At 38.0% G+C, this 19,234-nt stretch overlaps 1 protein-coding gene across 50 annotated transcripts in view; it reads right to left on the minus strand.

Moving 5' to 3' along the window:
• TRDN (triadin) overlaps positions 1–19,234 on the minus strand; it is a 1,346,604-nt gene that overhangs the window by 49,354 nt on the left and 1,278,016 nt on the right. For 48 of the 50 annotated variants that reach the window (XM_073675989.1, XM_073675970.1, XM_073675994.1 and 45 more), the window contains 4 exons: positions 9,033–9,080; positions 8,903–8,938; positions 8,670–8,708; positions 5,496–5,546 (listed from right to left, as the gene is read on the minus strand). In XM_073675989.1, coding sequence (XP_073532090.1) covers positions 5,496–5,546; positions 8,670–8,708; positions 8,903–8,938; positions 9,033–9,080 — 174 coding nt within the window. The remainder of the gene's footprint in view (positions 1–5,495; positions 5,547–8,669; positions 8,709–8,902; positions 8,939–9,032; positions 9,081–19,234) is intronic. The other 2 variants (XM_073675987.1, XM_073675960.1) reach the window with 1 other exon arrangement.

The following is a 19,234-nucleotide window of genomic DNA, read 5'->3' on the forward strand; positions in this document are numbered from 1 at the left end:
TGAACTACTAAATTAGAATTTCAACAGATTTGCTCATCATTGATATTTAGTATCAGTATTAATAGTATTTATGCTATAAATGTGAATATCAGCTATTTACTTTCACTGCCTATTTTTAAAATGCTTTATTTGAGCTTTTTAACAAGACACAGTCAACCACAGAGATGACTTTCATGACAGATTCTGCTGATGAAATTCATTGGGAAGCTATCTTTAAGGACAGCAGAACTAGTAGTAATCTAACAGGTTGAATTATTATCTGCTCAATGCTTTTTTCCCCTGAGATAAGCAGGTGCGCAGGTGTAAAATATAGCTGCTGCTGGCTGAATGATTATTATGTGTATAGTCAGCTCAAAGGTGGCTTTATGTTTGTAAGAAATTTTACCTCCATTCATAGCAAGGTTGAAATAATTCATTGTTCAAAAATACATACAGCTACATATGATATTTATGGCATCTGTATCTGGCATATAGTAGACTACACATATTTTTCTTTTTAGGTCCCTAGGATTCAGGACTAAATATTTTAGTTCACTCAGATCCAAGTAGTATATCAAGATTGCTGAAGACATCATTATAAATTGTTGTGCATGAATCATCTGTATATTAACCCCTTGATTCCATGGCCATTTTCTGTTTTTTCATTTTCTTTTTTTCTTCCCCTTTTTCCAAGAGCCATACATTTTTTATATTTCCATCAGTATGGCTTGGTTTTTGTGGTGCAAGTTGTACTTTTTAATGGCACCGTTAATATTACCTTATAGTGTACTGGAAAACAGAAAAAAAAATCCAAGTGCGGTGAACTTGTAAAAAAAAGTGCAATTCTACAATTGCCTTTTGGGTTTTTTATTTACCACTATGGTAAAAATGACCTGCCAATATGATTCCCCAGGTCAATAGGAGTACATAGATACCAAACATCAAAACATAGGTACAGGCACTGAAAACAAGCTCAACAACCAAAGTATATTTGACCATAAATCTTTATTATCCCCTTAACAACATTTGACGTACTAATACGCGTCTGTGCCCTGGGACTTAAGAGCCAGACCCGTATTAGTACGTCATGGCGATCGCGCGTGCACACAGACTGTGCGGGCGCGATCGCCGCCGGGTGTCAGCTGATTGTCACAGCTGACACCCGGTACTATGTGCAGGGAGCGGTCACGCACCGCTCCCAGCACATTAACCCCCGCGATGCTGCGATCGAAGTCGATCGCAGCCGATCGCAGCATTGCGGAGGCAAGGGGAGGTGATCGCCGATACTCCCCTCCTCTTCCGGCCTCCAGCGCTGAATGCCGTGGCTTCCAGGATGTTGCCATGATGACCCGATGTCGTCATGACAACATCTGGGTCACCAGACAGCAGGAAGATTGTTTGGACATGCGCAGTGCATCTCCAAACAATCTTCTCCCTGTCCAGCGCTGACAGCCTGCATGGCACAGGGATGGTGCTGCATTCCTGTGCCATGCAGGCGATCAGAATAAAAAAAGTGAAAGTCCCATAGTGGGACAAAGTAAAAAAGTATAAAAACTATCAGAAAGTGAAAAAAAAGAATTGCAAAAATAAATAAAAAAAAAAATAATACACCAAAAATAAAAATATAATGTACCCATCAATAAATATTATTATAAAAAAAACCAAAAAAAACAATAAAAGTACACATATTTGGTATCGCCGCGTCCAGAACAACCTGACCTATAAAACTGTCCCACTAGTTAACCCCTTCAGTGAACACGGTAAAAAAAACAATAAAAAAATAAAGCAAAAAACAATGCTTATCATCATACCGCCAAACAAAAAATGGAATAACACGTGATCAAAAAGACAAATATAAATAAAATTGGTACCACTGAAAACGTCATCTCGTCCCGCAAAAAAACAAGCCGCCATACAGCTCCATCAGCCGAAAAATATAAAAGTTATATCTCTCAGAATAAAGCTATGCTAAAAAATTTTTTTTTCTATAAAATTGCTTTTATTATGTAAAAGTGCAAAACATAGAAAAACGATATAAATGTGGTACCGCTGTAAAAGTACTGAAACGAAGAATAAAGCTGCCTTATCAATTTTACCACACGCGGAACAGAATAAAAAAAAAAAAAATAAACAATTCCTGAATTGTTGGTTTTTGTTTATTCTGCCTCCCAAAAATCGGAATAGAAAGCGATCAAAAAAATTCACGTGCCTGAAAATGGCACCAATAACAACGTCAACTCATCCCGCAAAAAACGAGCCATCACATGACTGTCTGACAAAATCGGGAAAAATTATAGCTCTCAAAATATGGCGATGCAAAAACTAGATTTTACAAAAAATGCGTCTTTTAGTGTGTGACAGCTGTCAGTCATAAAATCCCCATATGATTCTGGTATCGCTGTAGTCTCACTGACCCGAAGAATAAGGTCGTCTAATCACTTATACCGCATGAGGAACGGCGTAATAAATAAACTCTCGGGTTAGGGTTAGGGCTGGGTTTGGGGTTAGGGTTGTGATGGGGTTGGGATTTTTTTCAAAAGTAAGAAAAAAAAGATAACGATCTGGTGACTAGTGTTGAGCGCAAGTGCTCGCTACTTGAGTTTGCATCGGGTGCTCTAGTATGCATTGAGTATCGTGGGTATTTGAGTGACATGATCGAGTCTCCGCCCCATATGCTTCGCGGCCAAAAAACTTTGCGGGGATTGCATGCCATGCTCGAGCGATCCCCGCATGTTTTTTTTTTGGGTGTTTAATAACCGTGAAACATGCGGAGCAGGGACTCGAGCATGTCACTCGAGCACATGCTGTATATGGTGCATACCTGAGTACCCGATGCAAACTCAAGTAGCGAGCACTTGCGCTCAAGACTAATGACAACTTATTCAATATGATGACCTAATGTTATCAAATTCTGTGTCGTACCTCTGGGTTCAAAATGTTCACTATACACCTTAATAAAATCCTTGAGGGGTATAGTTTCCAAAATGGGGTCACTTGTGGGGGAGCTCCACTGTTTAGGCACATCAGGGGCTCTCCAAACACGACATGGTGTCCGCTAACAAATTGAATGGAAAATCGTCTCAAATTGTTACCGGATGCCATGTTGCGTTTGGAGAGTCCCTGTGTACCCAAACATTGGAGCTCCCCCACAAATGACCCCATTTTGGAAACTAGATGCCCCAAGGCACCTATCTAGATGCATAGTGAGCACTTGGAACCCCCAGGTGCTTCACAAATTGATTCATAAAAATGAAAAAGTGTTTTTTTTTTCACTTTTTCATTTTTATGAATCAATTTGTGAAGCACCTGGGGGTTCCAAGTGCTCACTATGCATCTAGATAGGTGCCTTGGGGGGTCTAGTTTCCAAAATGGGGTCACTTGTGGGGGAGCTCCAATGTTTGGGCACACAGGGGCTCTCCAAATGCAACATGGCGTCCGCTAATTATTCAAGCAAATTTTACAATCAAAAAGTCAAATGGCGCTCCTTCCCTTCCGAGCCCTGCCGTGCACCCAAACAGTGCTTTTTCCCCACATATTGGATATATGCATGCCAAGGGGAAATTGCACAACAAATTTTGGGGTCCATTTTTTCTTGTTACCCCTGTGAAAATAAAAAAAATTGGGTCTAAATTAACATTTATGTGAAATAAGTTAAATGTTCATTTTTTTCTTCCACATTCCAAAAATTCCTGTGAAGCACCTGAAGGGTTAATAAAGTTCTTGAATGTGATTTTGATCACCTTGAGGGGTGCAGTTTTTAGAATGGTGTCACTTTTGGGTATTTTCTGTTATAAAGACCTCTCAAAGTGACTTCAAATGTGATGTGGTCCCTAAAAAAATGGTTTTGCAAATTTTGTTGGAAAAATGAGAAATCGCTGGTCAAATATTAACCCTTATAGCTCCCTAACAAAAAAAAATTTTGGTTCCAAAATTGTGCTGATGTAAAGTAGACATGTGGGAAATGTTATTTATTAACTCTTTTGTGTGACATATCACTCTGATTTAAGGGCATAAAAATTCAAATTTTGAAAATTTCTAAATTTTCGCCAAATTTCTGTTTTTTTCACAAATAAACGCAAGTGATATCGAAGAAATTTTACCACAATCATGAAGTACAATATGTCACAAAAAAACAGTCTCAGAATCAGGGGGATCCGTTGAAGCGTTCCAGAGTAATTACCTCATAAAGTGACAGTGGTCAGAATTGTAAAAATTGGCCTGGTCATTAACGTGCAAAACACCCTCGGGGGTTAAGGGGTTAATTAGGACTTTTATGTAAATAATAAAGATTTATGGTCAAATATACTCTGGTTGTTGGGCTTGTTTTCAGTGCCCGTAGTTATGTTTTGATATTAATGTTAAGTTATGGCCCTTTTGAACACAAGTATAGATTGTTAAATGACTTACCTCTGTGATAGATACCAAGCATGTATAGTTTATTTTTTTATTTAAGTGATGAAAAAAAATTACGAAATTTATATGAAAAAAAGTTTTTGCGTTTGTTTCCATCTTCCAAGACTGCAGTGCTTCCATTTTTTGGGATCTGGGGCTGGATGATGGCTTACTTTTTGAGACATTTTCATTGGTTCAATTATGGTTTATATATGATGTTTTGATCACTCGTTATTATATTTTATTGCAATGTTACAGAGGCCAAAAAAAATAATTCTGGAGTTTTTTTTTTTCCCCTTGTTACGCTGTTTTCCGATTTAATTTATTTATTTTAGGTTTTGATAGGGCAGACATTTCTGAATGCAGTGATACCAAATATGTGCATTTTTTTTAATTGTTTTATTTTCAATGGGGCAAAAAAGGTGTGATATAAACTTGTGTTTTTTTTTTTTTTTTCATATTTTTAAAACCTTTTTCCCCACTTTATACTTTAATAGTCCACTTAGGAGCCTTAAAGTTGTGGTCATCTGATCACCTGTGCTATACATAGTCGGGCTTCAGCACTGCTATGTATAGCAGAAATGATGATCTATGAACGCCGGCCATGAGCCGGCGTTTACAGGAGTGTGATAATGACTGGCACAGTGGTCTTCTGGAGACCTCTGGCGGTCATAGCAACTCATCTGAGTCCAGCGACCACGTGACAGGGATACCAATGGGCGGCAAGAATTACGCGCTTCAGGCTAGCGCTTGTTAAATCAATCACTGACAATGGGATTTAACTGGTTAACAGCTGCGAGAGGAGCTCCGATCCACCTGCGACTGTTAAAGGCACATGACAGCTAATTAAATCAGCTGTGGTGTGTGGGGAAAGATGCGGGTTCAGCATGTGAGCCCGCATCAAAGTCAGGGACATGACATATGACTTAAATATATATCATATGTTGTGAAGGGGTTAAGATTGAAAATTGGTTGGAGAAATTGGATGGCAAACATTGATATTAGAGATGAGTGAATTATATTAAAGATGAGTTAATGCAAAAATATATATATAGAAAAATAAAGTGTTATTTAGTAGAAAATGTTACTAATTAGCATGTAATAAATGCATTTTTAAAACGTACCTTCTTTTACTTCTTCCTTTGATGATTTTTTCTCAATTATTTTTTCTTTTTCTGAAAGATAGACAGTTTTGAAATGTGCAATAGCAATAACGGTGAATTACTCGCCATATGAGCATAGTCACTAAGAGATCTGATCATCCACTTTTAACAAACCGATATTTCAATTCTGTCAAGCTCCTCATTGAGCAATTGGTTATGTGAAAATCTTTACATGTGCTTGAGTAAGTTCATTTTTAAAGGCTATGGCCTGATTCATCAATAGCACTTTTTTAAAGTCCTTTTCTCTCCTTTTGTCTTGTGGTAGTAGCTGTGGTTTTTGGCGCCAAATTCATCAAAATGTTCCAAAATTGCGTTAAATTGTTGGCGTACTCATGAATACACAAGGAAGGGACCGGAGTGAAGTTGTGCCAAATTTTGAGACTTCTTAAAAAGTCGCAATTGATGAATCAATCAAAAACATCTGGAGTCTGTAAATTTTGCCATAAAGCAGAAAGTATAAAAAACAAGGCACAAGTGTCTAGATCGGAGAGGCTAAAGTGAGGACCACAAATCTAGACGCTTCACTGCTGAGGAGACTAGATCATAGTTGTGTAGTGAGCTGGCAGGCTCTGGCTGTTCTGTGATAATTGAGATAGAGCCTGTGACAGAAATGATTACGCAGGATGGTGTAGCCACCTTGTGGCCAGAGGTTGCACCTGCGCAGGGTGTGATGACAGAGAAAAAGACTGAGTCTCCTGTGTCCCGCCCTAGAGAGTCACGTGACCAGAGTGAGAAGCAGGAAAAAGCGCGCGGAGAGTCTGAGAGAGTCTGTGAAAAGAACCAGGATGGTGTGCAGGTCCTCGTGTGTGCCTTAGAGGATACTCTCAACGTGGCTGCTGTTATCTGACATCTTTTCCTCGGAGCTTTCCCCAGCTTCCGCACTGCTGAAGGATTCAGCTGTTACACTCCCCACTACTGGAGTGTGGACTACACAAGGGAATCCACAAGAGCTGCTATCCGGATCAGAGAGACTGTAAGCGGGACCTCTGGTGAGAGGCCGAAGTATTCCTTCCTTTCAGCGAAATTTATTGTTCCTGTTTTTTTTTCTTCAGCTGGGACGCCTTCCTGCAAAGACAGACAGGCCTGCGACGGGGGACACATCCTTCTGGAGTAAAGGACTGGTAACGTGTGAGTAGGGACAGTGAGGGTCAGCTTATAAGTACACGTTATTGCTGTGAACATTTACGGTTGTCGTTTATTGTGTTCTGCTATGTTAAAAATATATACAAGTAAAGATACGGTTATCAAGATAGAGTCTGTGTGTGGGGATCTTGCTGGGCCGGATCATAGATACCAACGCGCGGCCTTGCCTGCGGTCACTTCAGTTGCTGGAGTGAGGGCCTCAAAAAATCACCTCCAATCTAGAGGCAACCTTGCCGGGAGCCGTATTCAAATACATGGGCGGCGGCAGCAGTGATTAAATGTGGTGCTGACCATGACTGAATAGCAGGATCACACCCCTATGACTGAATACAGCAGGTAGGACAAAGTGTATATAATGTTATAAAATCATTATACTACCACTGATTTTAATGAAAAAAACTTGTTATTGATGCACATTGTATCACTTACATGGCAGTGGGGGCAGTGTACATAGCAACTAGGACGTGACAGGTCCCTTTAAAAATATCAGCCTTTTATTTTTCCGTCTACATAGAGTTATGAGGGCTTGTTATTTGTGGGATAAGTTTTACTTTTGAATGATACCATTCATTTTGCGAAATAGTGTACTCGAATAAGGAGAAAAAAATGCATTTCTGACATTGTTGTTTGGGAGTTGTTTTTATCGTGTATATTGTGTAGTAAAATTTAAAAATTGACATGGCATTATTATTCGCCTCATCAGTGCGATTACAACAATACCAAAGTTGTCCAGTTTTTTTATTATTTTAGTGGTGAAAAAAATCAGAAGTTTGAAAAAAAAAATGTTTTTGTGTTGCTATTGTCCCGGGGTTTGCAACATTTAATTTTTTTGGTCGACGTAGCACTGTGATGGCTTATTTTTTGCGGGGCAAGATGACATTTTATTGATACCATTTTGGGATTGAACTTAAAAACCTAATTTTGGTGTTTTTTAATTTTTTTCATTTAGGATGTTTACTGTTCGGGCTAATTCTTTTTATATTTTTATATATCGGACTTTTATGAACGCGGTGATAACACATATGTGTGTATTTTTTATTATCTATATTTTTAATGGGGAAAAAGGAGGGTGATTTGAACTTTTATGTTGTTGTTTTTTTCAGAATTTGTAAATCATTTTTTTACTTTTCACTGTACTGGTTAGTGCCCTTAGGGGACTGTAACCTGATCGCTTAGGCTATATATAGCAATACCACAGTATTGGTGCATACAGTAAAAATCACGGACTCCTTTAAAGCCCAGCCACAGGCTAAGTTTCAATGAAGCTTTGTATTAACAAGCACGGAGGTCTTCAACAGACCCCTGGTTGTCATAGCAACCCATCATGACCCACAATCACGTCACAGACACGCCGATTGATGCACAGAATGGTACACTGGTATGGGGCGAGCTCACCCTTTGAGCCTACTCAATACACGCGCTACCAACTTGTGTCATACATGTATAGCAGATGTTAGCAAGGGGTTAAAATCATGAAAAATAATAAATCAGAAAATGAAAGAACTTTAAAAACACTTTTATTCTCTATGCAATTTTTTTTCCAGTTAAACAATAATTTCCCGAATGAAACTTTTAACCAGTTCAGGACCATCTTCCACTATTTTAGACAGGGCAAATGTTTGAGATTTTATTTTCCATTCACTTTTAAAGGCTCTAAAAATGGTATCATCCAAATATTTAAATAATTTTTATCTCTTTTTTTTGCGATACATAGGGTTTAATGTTTATGTCATTTTTTACATTTTTTTTTTTACTTATACAGATCATGCAAATAGCATCCAATTGTTACGGATACACTACAATTGTGTAACATAGGAATCTAATTGTTTTTGTAAATTTTATTCGCTGCTGATGTATAAAAACAGATGCCATATTGATTGCATAAGGATGACAATACAGGTGGGAAAAAAAATGTCTGGATGAAAATTGACGATTTGTTATACTCTTGTGTTAACCTTAGAAAAACAAATTATAAAGCAAAGTTAAATATACCTGTGACTTTCTCCTTTTCTTTTACTGCTGTTATATTTGCTGCAATTATGAAAACAATGCATCTATTAATAAAAGTGCTCCTAATGATCAGGAAAAAATAAATATCTCATAGAAATAACCCATGGAGTGAATTTCATGCATTAAAGTTAAAAATATCCACAATAAACAAATGTGAGCTGTCTTTAGCTGGCTAATTGGCTTCACAAAGTTACAAAGGACATTTAAGAAAATACCTTCTTTCTTTCCAGGTTTATCTTCAAATTTGTCTGCTAATAAAAAAAGAAAATAGAAATCAGAATGAATACATTAATTAACAAAGCAAGTTAAAGCAAAAACTATTAATAAGACTGTATACTTTCTTACCTGTAATTGCCTTTTCCTTGGGTTTTTCTTCTGAGATATTCTTTGCAGCTAAAATTCAAATATGCAGGTCCAGTTAGGGTGGAACCATACCACTAATTCACATAGACAATGTCAAGCAACTTTCTATGCATTTCCTCCATTTATTTATTAATTGTCTTTTGTCTATTAATTATTATTATCCAATACAGCCCTATAGATTGTATAGAATGTTAATTTTTTGCTTAAAAATATTTTTTTATAGTGAATGTGTCACTTCAATAGACGTGCATCAGCTGGTAATATAACTTGTTGTCTAGAACATGGGATAAACCCTGTTGTATCTCTTCATTTCTCTGATTTATAGGGGCACACAGAGGATTATTATATATTTGCAAGAAAAATAGATGGCATGCTCCATTGCACATATTATTATGCAGCTAGGGAAGGCACACATGAAAGATGACCTGTCAACGGGACAGAAGTGGACAGTTTTGCTCTTATTCAATGCCTGTTGCTCACTCGGGTAATCTGCAACATTGTTCTAGAGACATGGGACTTTTTGGGGGGTGCGTGGGCTACATTTTATAGTTTTAACAAAGGGACGGTGCCCATGGGGTAATAATGCAGAGCAGCTGAAAAACACGCTCCCAAAAAATCCTGTGAACAACACCTTTTGGGCAAAGACCCAAAAGTTAGCACTGAATGAAAAAGCCCATATCTCTGGATCTATATGGTGGATTCAAAAAAGGAAATAGACGGTTCTTTTTTAAAGCACTATATAGCAGCACAGAGTCCCTAATGACCCATAATATGGGGTGTTGAAAATCCTGTGTAAACTGTACGTTATAATGTTAACTCAATTTTACATAGCTTTTAATGAGTCACAGCTGAATATTAACAAAATAATGCTAAATCAAAGCTATTTTAATGTAGTGAGGTGAGAAATTTTCAGCCGGTTTATGTGGCCAGAATATGTATATTTCTTACTTATTAATGGTTTAGTAATATTTTTCTTCTACCGCTGTGCCCAGATTAAAAGACTGGCATGGAGAGCTGTGTTAAGAAGTGCAATATTCTAATTTTCCATTCATTTTATGATAAAGCAATCAGCTATTAAAAAAAATCTACAATTTTCGAAGTAAGAAGTGAACCACGTTTCCAAGGCGAAAAGCAAATGGTAATATGCTTCAAGGGCACATAAAATTAAAATATTATAGATATATACTGTATGTATATAAGCAGTAGATCTCTTATTTCTTTCTTTCTGTATCTCTCTGTGTTAGGCAAATGTGAAAGAATGCTTTTCAAATATAAAAGTATTAATAGTTTTTGATCTAAAATTTGACAAAATGCAAATTGTATGATCCAAAGAGTTATCTAAATTAAATCAGTACTTAGTGTGACCACCCAATACAGCATATTCAATGCAGCATAAAAAAATCTATTCTTCTAGATACAGTTGCACACAGTGTTTGAAAGAACTCTACAAGGAGGTTGCTCTAAACATCTTGGAGAACTAACCACAGAGTAAACTGTGGATGTCGGCTTGCAAGCATCCAATTGTCTCTTCATGAAAACCCACATAGGCTCGATGATGTTGAGATCAGGGCTATGTAGGCCATGTCATTACTTTTATGACTCATTAATGACATTGGCCATATGTTTGTGGCTGTCGTATTGCTGCTGAATAAATTTGGAGCACATCAGATGCCTCCATGATTGTATTGCATTATGTATAGGTATCGGCCTGTTTATTTTAGTATTGAAAACACCATTAATCCTGATTAAATTCCCAGCTAAAATACAGCCCAACTTACAAGAAATCTCCATCATGTTTTAATTTTGCCTTCCGACACTCATAATTGTACTTCTCTCCAGCCCTTTTGCCAGCAAAATTGCAGTTGAATATTTCAAATTTTGTCTCATCAGTCCAGAGCACCTTCTGCCATTTTCTGCACATCAGTTTTTAAGTGTTTATTAGTGATGAGCGAGTATGTTCTGTTAACCCTTTTGGCGAGCATACTCGGGTGCTTGCCGAGTATCTTCAGCGTGCTTGGGTGTTATATTTTAGTCACTCTGTGTGCATGATTTGTGACTGTTTGACAGCTTTAATACATGTAAGGAATGCCTAAGAAACAGACATTCCTCACATGTATTAAAGCTGTCAAACAGTCGCAAATCATGCGCACGACATGACTCAAACATAACACCCGAGCACGCTGAAGATACTCGGAAAACACCCGAGCATGCTTGTAAATCTCGAGTAACGAGCATGCTCGCTCATCACTAGTGTTTATGCATAGTTGGGTCACTTGTTCTTGTTTCCATGATGAAGATGTGTTTTTTGGCCTCAATTGTTCCATGAAGACCACTTCTAGCCAGACTTCTCTGAAAATTACATGGGGGTAGCTGGGCTATACTGGTTGCTGCCAGTTCTCAGCTGATTTCACACTGGATATCTTTTGACTTCAAAGAGAAGTAAGTATGATGTGTCTTTCTTCTGTTGCACTGAGATTCCTTGGCTGACCAATGCATCTTTGATTGTTTTGATACAATTGTTTTGGTACATGTCAAATTCAAGTAAGATTTTATGAAATTCTCAGGTCCTACTAAATTTGAAAAATTTGCAATTCTGTTCTCTCAAATTGCCTCCCAAAGTGCCAGTCAACATTTTACACATTGCAGAAGATTGCATCAACAATACAAGGGTGTGACCATATGGAACTTTCTCTTAATGTTTTGCAGCTATCTCCTCACATGTTATAACATAGCTAATCAGGAAGATTCAAAAGCCTGCATTGACGTACAGTAGATTAATTGCAAAATTTCATCCCAAAGTTGGACCACAACTTTAAGCATTCGACTAGTATTTCAGAAAGCTATATGTTGTACAACTGCAGCAGTGAAGAAAAAGAGTGTATTCTGTGAATAAAATAGAGAAGTGCCAGTTTCAGCAATGCCAGACTCTGTGCTATCGGTCAGTAATACAGGGTATCTGGCATTTGTCCTGCAGCATTTGAATTACAATAACACATGTTTATGCCATTTTTATACACAAAAAATGCAGCAAGACAACAAAATAATTTTAACAGAAAAAGAAATCTGAAATCAGTGTCAATCAGAGACTGTGTGCTTGCTTGTCACAAGCGACTATACTGAGTTTTTGCATTTCATTTGCAATTCTTTTTGTGGAGGGGAAATAATTGTTTTTTAAAAATGCAGAAGAAAATTTAGACATTTATCTGTGACTGTCTACCTCACAAAGTCTGCACGACTTAAGCACTTTTTTTTGCACTTATTTTTTACTAGTAATATTTTACATTTGTTATCGCCACACCAATGCAGCGCCCTGTTGCAGGTGCTGACATTTTGGATATGTAACTACTTAACATTTCTTAGCATGAAATTTTGTTAAAAAATGTTCAAGAAATGTAGCCATTCTAACTGATCATGACACATCTATACTGTAGCCTGCTCTCACATTTTGCTTTCTGTAAATGTATTTAACTACCTAGCATTTCTTGACATGTCCTTTTTGACAAGGGTTTAATAATTGGGGCAGAAGAAAATGTATGGTAAAAGAAAATGTTCTATTGGTAATAGATGGGGTTATGTAAAAGAGAAATAAAATAACATGGCTAAGAATGTGAGAGACTTTAGCAGCAGCAGCAGCAGAATCACCACCACCACCACTGGCATCAGCCATCCACAGTGTAGTACTACCAAATGCAGATCACAGTTAGCATTCTTTGTCTCTAGTAAACCTATTAATTGGAAGGAAGTAGAGGACGTTATTGAATATACGGCACATCACTTGTCTTGTAAAGTAGGATGATGTTACCTCTGACAGCGACTCAATTAGTTTGAGTCAGTGTTCTCCAAATATTGGTTGGTCTGATCACAATTGACTAAGAGTGATAATTTTTGGACTGTTTTTTAATTTGAAAAATATTCCAGTGCACTGCATTATTAAAAGGGCTGTTGGTCAGTATCAGTTACCATATGATTTTATGATGAGGTTACTTTGACATTACTAAGGCTGTGTCTGTGCTAAAGAGTAAGAAACAGTAGTTGGAAACCTCAGGATGTTACACATATCTTTTCAGGTCGAGTGGAGACATTGAAGTTTTGCGATTTGTGGCAAATTGACTCTCTTTGGTAAGCCTGGTGAATTTGAACAATAAAAGATTCAATCATATGTAGTAAGTACACCATCATAATTAAAGAGGATGTCCATCTATGAGTAAATTTTTGGCAAGCTGTTCATCTTGTTGAATAGCAACGGTGTAAAAAATATACACTGTAAGAATTTGGCTCCACGTGCTTGTCCAAGTGGTTGACATGTGTCCGCCATTATGCAATTTGAATATTTGTGGTCACATGTCAGCTAGAGTTCCTGATGCTTCATTAATAGAATCCCAGTTGGCACCTGACCTCAAGTATGCAAATTGTGTGACGTGTGATGACTGCTGGAACTGGAAATCAGTGCCAAAACCCGATGTTGTATGCACTACACAATGTTAGTATTTTTCAACCTGCACAGCTTGCTAAAATTTACTTGTTGTGGACAACCTCCAAAAATTATAGCATTTGTAGCCTAATAAATGGAATTCGTATGGAAATTCCCACTTGATTCACACAGCTCATACACATACACAGTGTTAGTACTAACTAGTTTTCCTAGTACATGAGTGAACAGAAATAATGTCAAATTCTCTTTTTTTAGTAGTGCTACAATGTTTTCTATACTATTTTTATTTTTAACAGATTGCCCTGTTAGCACAGCTCACTTTGAGTGTCTGCCGTGTCATATATGATCATGGAACAGATGAACCGATGCCTTTGAAATCTATTGAACCATTATCCAAACCACAAAACCTTACATCATTGCAATTGAGTCTATTTCTTAATTAGTAAGTCTATCATTTATTTGAGTTATCAGAATGTGTATACTATCAACATGTAAGTTTATGTAATACTGTTTATTAGTGGATATAAAATCACAAGGTCTATTCTTGAAACTCATATATGGCTAATGCTTGCCCGATGAGCAAAACTGTGCAATTGATGTTGGTACTGTAAGTTGTGTATATCAGCAGAATACCATTGAGATGCTTGATTAATCTATTAATGCTCTGCACGTGTTTGGCTGATAGCCCAGCAAATAAAGCAACATAAATGATGTAGCATTTTCTGGACCATTAGGCAAACACGTGTTAGGCTTTTATTCACTTTGTGCAGGTCCAAAGCAATATTGAATTTTAAAGGCTGTCAGTTAACACAAGTCTGTTAATTAGGTGCCAGTGGAAATGTGTGTATTCACTTGTCCTCTTTACTGTTGTAGCTGCAAATATTAAGTAAAAACAACAGACTGTTAAAAAAAAGGATTTGAACTCTTAACATCTACTGCAGCTTCATTGGCTGACTTCATTTATTTTCATATTAAAAATATTCTCTAGGTAAAGCACATTTTTGTAGAGGTGTGAATTATCACACCATCTGGCTTTCATAATTTTCATGAAAATGTAGAAATATAGCAAAGCTAAATTTATCAGCTTTTGCAGAGCTTGGCATTAGATATACTTTAATGTACTATATGTAGTTTCAGGAGTGGACAAAGACAAAATAGGGCCCCTATGCAAGAACAACCCATGGGCCCTTTGTAGTCCAATAACTCATCATTTTGCACAATTTTGCTTGCTTTAGAGATGGAAATGGGGCCCCTTATATCTTCGGCCCTGTGCATTTGTGTAGGTTACAGCATTGATGTGTCCATCCCTGTGTCATATATAAATAGATTGCCATGTCAATAATTCTTTTGAAAGGATTTGTCTAAATAACCCTCAATGAGCCAAAATGGAAAGCCACTAAATGATGTAAATAGTTGTAATTTAAAGTACCACAAAAATTCACCACAGTCACCACTTAAGGCAGTGGAGAAAGTAAGGGTGGGACAAGCGGGGCATTTGTTTTGGGAACAGAGAGCATGGAGGCACACCTTACGTTGTGTTCTAAGGTGTCTCCCATGCGGATTATTGATGTCTCCTGGGAGTGTGATTCGGGCTGGTTTCTGAACTGGCTGTCAGTTTAGCAACAGAACATTTAGAGAGCCTGTTTCCTCCATTGAATTGTATTTGCTTCTTTCAGGTGTGAGTACAATTGAAGCCCTGACCGCAGACACTTCTGGAGTCAAAGTGACGTCAGAGCATGATTTGGTCACCTGAACGGATCATGCTGCTGATGTGAATACTGCACCACTGAGGGAAAGGATGGAGATAAGATAAGCTTTCCTATGGAGCCAAAGATACGGGGGAGTTTTATTGAATGTGTGGGGAAAATATGGGGAATAAAAGTGTTAGACGACAGTATGGGTGGACAGTGTAAGGGGACAGTATGGGGGAAAATGTGTACAGGGATTAAAAGGGTAGGACTGCAGAAAGAGGCTGTCCAGGTTTGGGCTGAAAAACTTCAGTCACTCTATATGACTGCAGAGGTCTGAATCCTCACAGTAAATGCATTGCACACTGTCAGGATTCTTCGGTGCCAGCAGCAAGAGCAGACTGTCATGTGATCGCAAGAATGCAATACCACTAGCACCAGAGAATTCTAAAAAGCATGCAGTAAAGATTCAGAAGTCTACAGTCGCATAAAGTAACTACAAACTTTCATCCCAAACCTGGAGAACCCCTGTAAGGGTTACTATATCTGTGCTTATGTTAGGAGAATTATTATAGAATTAAGCCCTGTAGCATGCCAAATCCTAAAACTGTAATATTCTCACTCTCAGAATTCAGCTCTGCTTGCTGGTTCCAGCGATCATCCCCTGAACTCTCATATGAGATTTTCATAGTCATGATTACTTGCCATCTAGTTTCTCACCCTGCTGGTCTCAAAGAAGTTTTACACTGAACATTGAGAGAATTAGGAAGAACAGCTATTCGGCACGTGACTGTAATAATGCAAAGTGTATATAAGCAGTCAAATGACGACTACTCAGTCAAAAAGGGGCTCCAAACTGCAGGAAAGCCTAGATTCACTTCTGCCTTAAGGGGAAATACAATGGCGAACCCAGACAGAAGAGGGCTCCCATACAAAAACAATACAAAAACAATATATAGGTCCTATGCAATCCAATAGCTTATCATAACGTAATGAGATGCAAGTGGGCCCCCTTATCTCTTGGGCCAGTGCGCAGCTGCACAGGTTGGACCAATGGCATGTCCACCTCTGGGGAAATCTAAAGCTGGCATCAATTTCCCTTTAGTGATAATTTTGTGCACAAGTCACTACATCATAATTCATGTACAGAAGTTAAAAAACGATGACACTACAATTTAATATTTTGAATTACTACAAGCAGCACTATATCATTCACATCACTATCAATAGTGTTAGAATTACTGTTATTTTACTAAAACTTACTTATAATTTGGTGACAGATGTAATGCATCATTTAATAATGAGAGTGACTGACAACCAGTAATCTGGGATTTTAGTATTAAATGTTCCATACAAATACAATTTTTTAAGTGAAATGTGCATCATTCATTTTGCTGCACAGCATGGCATCACTAATCAAAGCTGTATTTTCATGTACTTTAACTCCTTTCCCTGCATGCACTCTTGACAAAAAGAACAAAAGCAAATTTAGCAATTTTACTCTGCCTTTATACAGCTTATAACTTTGTAGAAATTATATATGTATATATATGCAGTGGGGAAAATAAGTATTTACACTGCCGATTTTGCAAGTTTTCCCACCTACAAAGATGGAGAGGTCTGTCATTTTTATTGTAGGTACACTTCAACTGTGAGAGACAGAATCGTAAAGAAAAATCCAGAAAATAACATTGTATGATTTTTACATAATTAATTTGCATTTTATTGCATGAAATAAGTATTTGATACAATAGAAAAAAAGAACTTAATATTGTGTAGGCTGCAGCAAGCAGATTTTCTATTTGGTTCAAGTCTGGAAACTGGCTAGGCCACTCCAAGACCTTGAAATGCTTCTTATGGAGCGACTCCTTAGTTGCCCTGGCTGTGTGTTTTGAGTCATTGTCATTCTGGAAGATCCAGCCACGACCCATCTTCAATGATCTTATTGAGGGAAAGAGGGTGTTGGCCAAAATCTCGAGATACATGACCCCCATCCATCCTCCCTTCCATACAGTTCAGTTGTCCTGTCCCCTTTTCAGAAAAGCACCCCCAAAGTATGATGTTTCCCCACCATGCTTCACAGTTGGGATGGTGTTCTTGGGGTTGTACTCATCCATTTTCTTCCTCCAAACACAGCAAGTAGAGTTGATATCAAAAAGTACTATTTTGGGCTCATCTGCCACATGAACTTCTCCCATGCCTCCTCTTGATCATCCAGAATTCTTGCTTGTCAGCAGGTGATCAAGTACTTATTTCATGCAATAAAATGCAATTAAATTATTTAAAAATCATACAATGTGATTTTCTCGTTTTTATTTTTAGATTATGTCTCTCTCAGTTGAAGTGTACCTACGATAAAAATTACATACCTCCCCATTCTTTGTAGGTGGGAAAACTTGCAAAATCATCAGTGTATCAAATACTTATTTTCACCACTGTATATGTATATATAAATATACACACTGTAGATATATGTACACTGCTCAAAAAAATAAAGGGAACACTTAAACAACAGAATATAACTCCAAGTAGATCAAACTTCTGTAAAATCAAACTGTCCACTTAGGAAGCAACACTGATTGACAATCAAATTCACATGCTATTGTGCAAATGGAATAGACAATAGATGGAAATTATTGGCAATTATCAAGACACACTCAATAAAGGAGTTGTCTGCAGGTGGGGACCACAGACCACATCTCAGTACCAATGCTTTCTTGCTGATGTTTTGGTCACTTTTGAATGTTGGCTGTGCTTTCACACATGCAACGTGTCTTTCAAGACCGCACCATGCCAATTTCTCTTGCGGAGTTGCTAGTTTCCGCAAGAGAAATCTGGTCAGTACAATGTATTGAATGGGTGAATCCGCAAGGTTTAATGAACATATGTGGATTCACCTGCATTCAATAGAACGCAGCGCTTTGGACGCAGGATAAAGTATGCTGTATCCAAAACGCTGCCTGTCCAAATCGTGTGCACATACCCTAAACCTTGGATTGCCTTCGGACCACGGTTAAGTATTTTCGCTGCATCCAAAACGCTGCGTTCTAATGCCGCACTTGTTTTATCAGTACATGCGGATCTACCACATGTAATGATATTTCAATAGGTCAAAATCTGCAGCGGAGAGTTGCGTCTCCGCTACAGAAATTGACATCCTGCAGGTGAGTTTATGCATCATGAAAAAAAACAAGCACAGTGGGCATGAGATTTCTTATAAATGAAATAAAATGAAAAATTAAATTAAAAAAATGGCGTGGTCTCCCGCGTCATTTTCATAACCAGCAGAGGGAAAGCTGAAAACTGGGGACTGATATTACTAGCCAGGCAAGGGGCCATTAGCCAAAGATGTTCCCGGGCTATTAATAACACTTCACAGCTGTTTGCTTAGCCTTTACTGGCTAGATTACAGGGGGCCCCCTACAAAATCTAAACAGCAAAGGCTAAACAGACAGCTGTGAGCTGATATTAATAGCCAGAGAAGGGGCCATGGATCCTGGCCCCCTCTGAGGCTAATAACATCAGCCCTCAGCGGACTCAGAAACAAATATGGCGCTTAGCCTCACTTTTCCCACTGTCATGTAGCAGTGGCGAGTGGAATAATAGGGTTGGGGTTCACGTCATCCTTATTTTCGAATCTGACATGAAGCCCAGGTTAGTAATGAAGAGGCGTCCATAAGATGCCCCAATTACTAACCGTGTAGTAAAAGTTTATGACGTTTTTTCAATAAAGACGCCCAGAATAAAGTCTTTTATTGAAATAAAATTCCACACAGTTTTAAAAATGTATTTATTATTCACCCAGTCCCCGAATCCTCGTCTCCTGTAAAAAAAAAAATAACCATATCCCTCACCTGTCCACCATCATGACATAATCCGAGTGTCCCACGGTCCATCCGGGTCACTTCTACAGCAGCCACATCAATCACTGGTGTGACTGTTGTAGAAGACAGCACTGTAAACTGACAGGAGTGTAATCACTCCTGTCAGTGTACAGTGCTGCTGCAGGGGTGAGGTCACTGGAATTCAAACAGCTGAGGATCAGCTGAGAGCTGAAAAATTCC

Source organism: Phyllobates terribilis, unplaced genomic scaffold, assembly GCF_046119375.1.
Source record: "Phyllobates terribilis strain yellow unplaced genomic scaffold, ASM4611937v1 Scaffold_3__8_contigs__length_932513732, whole genome shotgun sequence".
In the NCBI taxonomy this organism is placed as follows: domain Eukaryota; kingdom Metazoa; phylum Chordata; class Amphibia; order Anura; family Dendrobatidae; genus Phyllobates; species Phyllobates terribilis.